General features: G+C 43.7%; 1 protein-coding gene across 1 annotated transcript in view; it reads left to right on the top strand.

The window, feature by feature from the left end:
- Positions 1–9,558, top strand: part of LOC109882923 (steroid hormone receptor ERR2-like) — a 56,191-nt gene that overhangs the window by 28,239 nt on the left and 18,394 nt on the right. The window contains exon 3 of the mRNA XM_031800089.1: positions 7,775–7,888. Within this exon, the coding sequence (XP_031655949.1) occupies positions 7,775–7,888 (114 nt within the window). The remainder of the gene's footprint in view (positions 1–7,774; positions 7,889–9,558) is intronic.

Raw genomic sequence — 9,558 nt, 5'->3', positions numbered from 1 at the left:
TCCCCCATCTCATCCTCCTCCTATCCCCACCTCCCCTTTCTCCCCTATCCCTACCTTCCCCTCTCATCCTCCTCCTATCCCCACCTCCCCTCTCCCCCCTCTCATCCTCCTCCTATCCCCACCTCCCCTCTCCCCCCTCTCATCCTCCTCCTATCCCCACCTCCCCTCTCTCCCCTATCCCACCTTCCCTCTCATCCTCCTCCTATCCCCACCTCCCCTCTCTCCCCTAATCCCCACCTTCCCTCTCATCCTCCTCCTATCCCCACCTCCCCTCTCTCCCCTCTCACCCCCACCTCCCCTCTCTCCCCTCCTCCTATCCCCACCTCCCCTCTCTCCCCTCTCATCCTCCTCCTATCCCCACCCTCCCGTCTCTTCCCCTCTCATCCTCCTCCTATCCCCACCTTCCCATCTCCCCCCTCTCATCCTCCTTCCTATCCCCACCTCCCCTCTCCCCCCTCTCATCCTCCTCCTATCCCCACCTCCCCTCTCTCCCCTATCCCCACCTTCCCTCTCATCCTCCTCCTATCCCCACCTCCCCTCTCTCCCCTCTCACCCCCACCTCCCCTCTCTCCCCTCTCCTATCCCCACCTCCCCTCTCTCCCCTCTCATCCTCCTCCTATCCCCACCTCCCCTCTCTCCCCTCTCATCCTCCTCCTATCCCCACCTCCCCTCTCCCCCCTCTCATCCTCCTCCTATCCCCACCTCCCCTCTCCCCCCTCTCATCCTCCTCCTATCCCCACCTCCCCTCTCTCCCCTATCCCCACCTTCCCTCTCATCCTCCTCCTATCCCCACCTCCCCTCTCTCCCATCTCACCCACCACCTTCCCTCTCTCCCCCTTCCTTGGTATCCATACTTCATTAGACTCCATAACTGTAAGATGTTGCTAAATGCTTCAAAGATTATTTGAGCTCCTAACCATGACTTTACGGTAATGAGTCCAACTAGAGTCTATTGTCAGACTTTACGGTAATGAGTCCAACTAGCGTATATTGTCTGACTTTACGGTAATGAGTCCAACTAGAGTCTATTGTCTGAAACTATGGTACTGATTCCAACTGGACAACATTGTCTGAGCCTAAATGGGCGACAGGTCTAAGGAGTGGGAATGCGTGGAGAGGGGTGTCACAACCCCAGAGATGAACACACACACACGTCCCTCAACCTGTCCTGTTGTGGTCAGGTTCTCAGTACAGAACCCTGTCACGTGACAGAGGAGGTTCTCAGTACAGGACCCTGTCACATGACAGAGGAGGTTCTCAGTACAGGACCCTGTCACATGACAGAGGAGGTTCTCAGTACAGGACCCTGTCACGTGACAGAGGAGGTTCTCAGTACAGGATCCTGTCACGTGACAGAGGAGGTTCTCAGTACAGGACCCTGTCACGTGACAGAGGAGGTTCTCAGTACAGGACCCTGTCACATGACAGAGGAGGTTCTCAGTACAGGACCCTGTCACATGACAGAGGAGGTTCTCAGTACAGAACCCTGTCACATGACAGAGGAGGTTCTCAGTACAGGACCCTGTCACATGACAGAGGAGGTTCTCAGTACAGGACCCTGTCACATGACAGAGGAGGTTCTCAGTACAGAACCCTGTCACATGACAGAGGAGGTTCTCAGTACAGGACCCTGTCACATGACAGAGGAGGTTCTCAGTACAGGACCCTGTCACATGACAGAGGAGGTTCTCAGTACAGAACCCTGTCACATGACAGAGGAGGTTCTCAGTACAGGACCCTGTCACATGACAGAGGACATAATCCAGCCAAACTACAATCAGACTCCACACGCATCAGACTCTCTCCTTGCTCTCTGGCCTCCAACGGAAGGTGGTTAGCTCCAGGCTCTTCATGTCCTGTCAGGGCCTACTAATTAGGGACCTGTTGGACGGTCCAGCTCCTGTCGCATGATTGTGACTGAGCCCAGAGCATGTGTTTGTTTGGCTTCTCTGTGTGAGAGAGAGAGAGAGAGAGAGAGAGAGAGAGAGAGAGAGAGAGAGACAGAGAGAGACAGAGAGAGACAGAGAGAGACAGAGAGAGACAGAGAGAGACAGAGCAAAAGAGAGAGAGAGCAAAAGAGAGAGAGAGAGAGAGAGAGAGAGGGAGAGAGAGCGAGAGAGAGAGAGAGCAAGAGAGAAAGAGAGAGAGAGAGCATTCATGCGTGAAAAGGGGGGTAGATCTGTACCTATCAGGCTCACAGGGTAAAATATCAACTTTGCAACACGTCTCTGAACTTTTCTAGATACACTTTTGTAGATACACTCCTCTGTTTAATCGTTCCATGAAATGACCTTATTTAAACCCTAGTGGCCGCAACCCTTTTTACTCAATAGTTTATAGGTCAATAACGATGTGGTCATTTAGCAAAGTACCCCAGATAGTATCCTGGAATAGACTTTTCTAAATGAATCCTCAGTCCCAATTTAGCTGGAGTAATGGAGCAAACAAGAACACACTGAACAGACATCACCAGCCCTACTAATTAACAACACAGCTCAGAACAGTTTGTTAAAAAACTCCCAGACATTACCAGCCCTACTAATTAACAACGCATCTCTGAGCCGTTTGTTTAAAACTCCCAGACATCACCAGTCCTACTAATTAACAACACATCTCTGAGCCGTTTGTTTAAAACTCCCAGCATCACCAGTCCTACTAATTAACAACACATCTCAGAGAGGTTTGTTTAAAACTCCCAGACATCACCAGTCCTACTAATTAACAACACATCTCAGAGTGGTTTGTTTAAAACTCCCAGACATTACCAGTCCTACTAACTAACAACACATCTCTGAGTGGTTTGTTTAAAACTCCCAGACATTACCAGTCCTACTAACTAACAACACATCTCTGAGTGGTTTGTTTAAAACTCCCAGACATCACCAGTCCTACTAACTAACAACACATCTCTGAGTGGTTTGTTTAAAACTCCCAGACATCACCAGTCCTACTAATTAACAACACATCTCTGAGGGGTTTGTTTAAAACTCCCAGACATTACCAGTCCTACTAATTAACAACACATCTCTGAGCCGTTTGTTTAAAACTCCCAGACATTACCAGTCCAACTAACTAACAACACATCTCTGAGTGGTTTGTTTAAAACTCCCAGACATTACCAGTCCTACTAACTAACAACACATCTCTGAGTGGTTTGTTTAAAACTCCCAGACATCACCAGTCCTACTAATTAACAACACATCTCTGAGTGGTTTGTTTAAAACTCCCAGACATTACCAGTCCTACTAACTAACAACACATCTCTGAGTGGTTTGTTTAAAACTCCCAGACATTACCAGTCCTACTAACTAACAACACATCTCTGAGTGGTTTGTTTAAAACTCCCAGACATCACCAGTCCTACTAATTAACAACACATCTCTGAGTGGTTTGTTTAAAACTCCCAGACATCACCAGTCCTACTAATTAACAACACATCTCTGAGTGGTTTGTTTAAAACTCCCAGACATTACCAGTCCTACTAATTAACAACACATCTCTGAGCCGTTTGTTTAAAACTCCCAGACATTACCAGTCCTACTAACTAACAACACATCTCTGAGTGGTTTGTTTAAAACTCCCAGACATTACCAGTCCTACTAACTAACAACACATCTCTGAGTGGTTTGTTTAAAACTCCCAGACATCACCAGTCCTACTAATTAACAACACATCTCTGAGTGGTTTGTTTAAAACTCCCAGACATTACCAGTCCTACTAACTAACAACACATCTCTGAGTGGTTTGTTTAAACTCCCAGACATTACCAGTCCTACTAACTAACAACACATCTCTGAGTGGTTTGTTTAAAACTCCCAGACATTACCAGTCCTACTAACTAACAACACATCTCTGAGTGGTTTGTTTAAAACTCCCAGACATTACCAGCCCTACTAACTAACAACACATCTCTGAGCCGTTTGTTTAAAACTCCCAGACATTACCAGTCCTACTAACTAACAACACATCTCTGAGTGGTTTGTTTAAAACTCCCAGACATTACCAGTCCTACTAATAGACAACACATCTCTGAGCCGTTTGTTTAAAACTCCCAGACATCACCAGTCCTACTAATTAACAACACATCTCTTCTTCAAAGAACAAGAAGAAAAGAAGGAGCCGTCTATTTACCATCCTTATTGATTGATTAAGACGAACAAATGGAAAGCTCCATTAGTCCGGAGACGGGGGTAGATCTCGATTTAGCCCAGACCTTCCAGGCATCACAGAATGTTTGCTGGGAAGAACCAACCGGTCCCCCCACCCCCGGAGAATCGTGGGTAATTAGGTTAGTGGATAGTTGGTGGTGTCATCAGGTAATTGAAAGACGGAACCTTAAACCCCTTTTGTTTCTAAAAGGGAATCAAAGAATTTATACAAAAATCCCACAACTTAATTAACTTGTATTGTCCACTGAAACGCTGTTTGCCCTGCCCGTCTGTGCATACAAGGTTTAAGGTGAGAAGGAAGGTGTTTTATACCTTGCGTACGGAAAGCATTCATTGCTCCGTATCCAGTGAAACAAAAGTTATATCAAGATCATCCTTGGTACAGCTAACTTGTTTTACTAGTTCAATGTTTTCGTTCTCCCCGTGTGATTGGAAAAATATAACTGAACGATCACAATACTATAAACCTTATTACGGTTAGCTAAATTACTTGTCAGGGAAACCAGTAACGTAGTTAGAAAAGCCACTTCGACAATTTAAAAAAATGAACTTGCCGTGTTTACTTGGCAAAGAAAAAGACATGTTTTTTTCCTGAAGTGTCAGGTAAGTTTACGGTATTTCCTGAAGTGTCAGGTAAGTTTACGGTATTTCCTGAAGTGTCAGGTAAGTTTACGGTATTTCCTGAAGTGTCAGGTAAGTTTACGGTATATCCTGAAGTGTCAGGTAAGTTTACGGTATATCCTGAAGTGTCAGGTAAGTTTACGGTATATCCTGAAGTGTCAGGTAAGTTTACGGTATATCCTGAAGTGTCAGGTAAGTTTACGGTATATCCTGAAGTGTCAGGTAAGTTTACGGTATATCCTGAAGTGTCAGGTAAGTTTACGGTATATCCTGAAGTGTCAGGTAAGTTTACGGTATATCCTGAAGTGTCAGGTAAGTTTACGGTATATCCTGAAGTGTCAGGTAAGTTTACGGTATATCTGTGTCGGGGTTAAATGGACATTATTACCCTTTTTATTGTTCAGCTATGTACTTATGAAGACAAATGGTCAACAATGTCTTGACACCAGGTAAGGACGCATACTGTATTGGCTGTAGTACCTACCAGAACCATGTCTTTAGAGAGTTTAACCATATTTTTAAAAAATATTGTTCTAATTGTAGACATTCGGTTACAGAACGTTGTTGAAAATGTATTTATGTCATGTTAATGGGGATCTAACATGGCTGCCATAGAATGTTGTAGTGTCATAAGCATCATAATGCAAAAGCTACAGTGTTCCAAATCTATGGTTCTGGAACCAACCAGGACTCTGTGTGGTTCCTGCTAGACTGGTTCTGGAACCAACCAGGACTCTGTGTGGTTCCTGCTAGACTGGTTCTGGAACCTACCAGGACTCTGTGTGGTTCCTGCTAGACTGGTTCTGGAACCTATCAGGACTCTGTGTGGTTCCTGCTAGACTGGTTCTGGAACCTACCAGGACTCTGTGTGGTTCCTGCTAGACTGGTTCTGGAACCTACCAGGACTCTGTGTGGTTCCTGCTAGACTGGATCTGGAACCAACCAGGACTCTGTGTGGTTCCTGCTAGACTGGTTCTGGAACCTATCAGGACTCTGTGTGGTTCCTGCTAGACTGGTTCTGGAACCTATCAGGACTCTGTGTGGTTCCTGCTAGACTGGTTTAGGATGAGATGAGATGGAGACTGAGAGCTTCAGACGGTGTGTTTATTTGTTGTTGCAAGATGCAAGATATTATCCAGCTCGTTCAAAAAATAGCAAAATGAGTACCTAACCTAGATGACTAACCTCCTCTATCTGGTGATCGATTACCCATTTTAACAATACCCACCAAATTACTCTGACTCATTCTGAACCAGGGAGTTTGTGAGTAGTGAGTGTGTAATGTAGTGACTGTGTGTGTGGTATTGAGTTTGTGAGTAGTGAGTGTTTGGTATTGAGTTTGTGAGTAGTGAGTGTTTGGTAGTGAGTTTGTGAGTAGTGAGTGTTTGGTAGTGAGTTTGTGAGTAGTGAGTGTTTGGTAGTGAGTTTGTGAGTAGTGAGTGTTTGGTAGTGAGTTTGTGAGTAGTGAGTGTTTGGTAGTGAGTTTGTGAGTAGTGAGTGTTTGGTAGTGAGTTTGTGAGTAGTGAGTGTTTGGTATTGAGTTTGTGAGCAGTGAGTGTGTGGTAGTGAGTTTGTGAGTAGTGAGTTTGTGAGTAGTGAGTGTTTGGTAGTGAGTTTGTGAGTAGTGAGTTTGTGAGTAGTGAGTGTTTGGTAGTGAGTTTGTGAGTAGTGAGTGTTTGGTATTGAGTTTGTGAGCAGTGAGTGTTTGGTAGTGAGTTTGTGAGTAGTGAGTGTGTGGTAGTGAGTTTGTGAGTAGTGAGTTTGTGAGTAGTGAGTGTTTGGTAGTGAGTTTGTGAGTAGTGAGTGTTTGGTAGTGAGTTTGTGAGTAGTGAGTGTTTGGTAGTGAGTTTGTGAGTAGTGAGTGTTTGGTAGTGAGTTTGTGAGTAGTGAGTGTTTGATAGTGAGTTTGTGAGTAGTGAGTGTTTGATAGTGAGTTTGTGAGTAGTGAGTGTTTGGTAGTGAGTTTGTGAGCAGTGAGTGTTTGGTAGTGAGTTTGTGAGTAGTGAGTGTTTGGTAGTGAGTTTGTGAGTAGTGAGTGTTTGGTAGTGAGTTTGTGAGCAGTGAGTGTTTGGTAGTGAGTTTGTGAGTAGTGAGTGTTTGGTAGTGAGTTTGTGAGCAGTGAGTGTTTGGTAGTGAGTTTGTGAGCAGTGAGTGTTTGGTAGTGAGTTTGTGAGCAGTGAGTGTTTGGTAGTGAGTTTGTGAGCAGTGAGTGTTTGGTAGTGAGTTTGTGAGCAGTGAGTGTTTGGTAGTGAGTTTGTGAGTAGTGAGTGTTTGGTAGTGAGTTTGTGAGTAGTGAGTGTTTGGTAGTGAGTTTGTGAGTAGTGAGTGTTTGGTAGTGAGTTTGTGAGTAGTGAGTGTGTGGTAGTGAGTTTGTGAGTAGTGAGTGTTTGGTAGTGAGTTTGTGAGTAGTGAGTGTTTGGTAGTGAGTTTGTGAGTAGTGAGTGTTTGGTAGTGAGTTTGTGAGTAGTGAGTGTTTGGTAGTGAGTTTGTGAGTAGTGAGTGTTTGATAGTGAGTTTGTGAGCAGTGAGTGTTTGGTAGTGAGTTTGTGAGTAGTGAGTGTTTGGTAGTGAGTTTGTGAGTCATGTTGGTGGTGGCCCAGTCTAGCTGACAGAGGGACAGAAGAAGGATCCATTGAAGTGATGAACAGGATTACCATGCATTGGCCAATCATTGACTAGTGCAGCTCAGTGGAAGCAGCCCTCTGGTCTCTGCTGGCCATCATCAAAGGAAAACCACATTGACAGACAGAGCTTTATAACGCTCTGATGGGTTCAGAGGCTCGACTTTAACAGCAACATAACACTATCAGTACACATTACAGTATATAGTCTAACTACCCCAACAGAAGATGATCTGTGTACATACTACTACTTCATCTGGTGTATTATATTATCATCTTTGTCAATTTGTGTTTGTTGCAATAAATCATGAATCTCATGTTTTGTTGGGAATGTGATCTTGTTGTCCCGTGGTTTATTTCCAGGTGTGCGTCTGGATCGCGTGAGGGGCGGAAGACAGAAGTACAAGAGGAGAATGGGAGACACGGAGAACGGAGCCTATCTAGGCCTGACACTCCCCCCTCCTGCCAAAAAGCCATGTGAGTCACGACAACAGTGACCCTTTCTGCTTGTATTATACTTAGGGCCTTGTGTATTGGTGTATTCATGTCACATGACCTGCATTGTAAGCTTTGTATTATACTTAGGGCCTTGTGTATTGGTGTATTCATGTCACATGACCTGCATTGTAAGCTTTGTATTATATTTTATATTTTATTATTTCAGTTTGATTTATTTGAATCCTTTTTCAGAAATTATAATTACAGCAGTTGTCTGACGATGGTGCTCGGACATCTGACATAAAAAAAAGACTATTGGGAAGTAAGATTTAAACGTAAAAAAAAAAAATATAATAATAATAATAATGATTTAATGATTCCTTTTTCCAATCATATGAGCAAAAAAAATGTGTAGCTTTATCTGGAATGCTAAACCAGACAGGATAAACGCATGCCTGTCTATATAATGAATATGAACTGGATGGGTTGAGATGATTAAATATAAAATCCCATTAACCTCTCTCTAAAAGCTTAATTGATACAAAAGTTTTACTTGAACCCAAAACGGTTCTCCAGTAGATTACTAAGGAATTCCATTGTTTAAAAATGACCTCTTTGTCTTTGTGCAGATTGTCATGTTTCATTCTCCAGTAGATTACTAAGGAATTCCATTGTTTAAAAATGACCTCTTTGTCTTTGTGCAGATTGTCATGTTTCATTCTCCAGTAGATTACTAAGGAATTCCATTGTTTAAAAATGACCTCTTTGTCTTTGTGCAGATTGTCATGTTTCATTCTCCAGTAGATTACTAAGGAATTCCATTGTTTAAAAATGACCTCTTTGTCTTTGTGCAGATTGTCATGTCTCATTTTCCATTGTTTAAAAATGAAACCTTTGTCAAAGAAGCATTTTGCAGAGCTGGTTACAAATCCAAATTCATCCCTCTGAGAAGATACAACAAATATACAACAAATGTTATGCTTGAACTCAAATGTACTGGTTGATAATATACCTGTTTTATAGAAAGTTTGAAAAGGCTATTTCGTTTTTTAAATGAAATTTTTAATTGGAGTAGTAGAGTTGTTTATCATGGAGTTATCAGAAATTGTATGGGAAGGTCTGCTCAATCCAAGATTGAGGAGGCAGGTGGCAGCGGGAGGAGGTAGGGAACTATAGGATAAAAAACTGGCATAGGATTAAAAATGACATGAATAGGAAAGTAGACCAGTTTCATTTGAGGACCAGGATGTTGACAACTGTGCCATACAGATTGCAAAATAGTTGGGAAGAGATTTTAGATTGACCGATTCCATGGAACAGGGTGTATCAGTTGATATACACTGCTTAAAAAAAATAAAGGGAACACTTAAGAATATTTCATTCATTCAGATATAGGATGTGTTATTTTAGTGTTCCCTTTATTTTTTCGAGCAGTGTATAAAACAACGCAAGATTATGTGTTTTTAGTGTACAGAATTATTGCCAACAAAAGGTTGAATAGTTGGGGGGGGGGGTTCTTTGGGGGGGGGAGTGGGGTTCTTGGGGGGGGGGGGGGGTTGGGGGGAGTGGAGTTCTTGGGGGGGGGTTTGGAGCTTGGGCCGGTGGCTGATAAGTCACTGGATCGGGTCCCCATTTTTGACCTTGTGGGAGATCTGTCGACGCGCCGTTGACCCTGGTTGCTTCTGTTGGTCGCTCTGGATGGAGGAGTC

Source organism: Oncorhynchus kisutch, linkage group LG21 (assembly GCF_002021735.2).
Source record: "Oncorhynchus kisutch isolate 150728-3 linkage group LG21, Okis_V2, whole genome shotgun sequence".
NCBI lineage: Eukaryota > Metazoa > Chordata > Actinopteri > Salmoniformes > Salmonidae > Oncorhynchus > Oncorhynchus kisutch.
The sequence above is the reverse complement of the archived record's forward strand: the minus strand, read 5'-3'. Positions and strand labels throughout refer to the sequence as shown.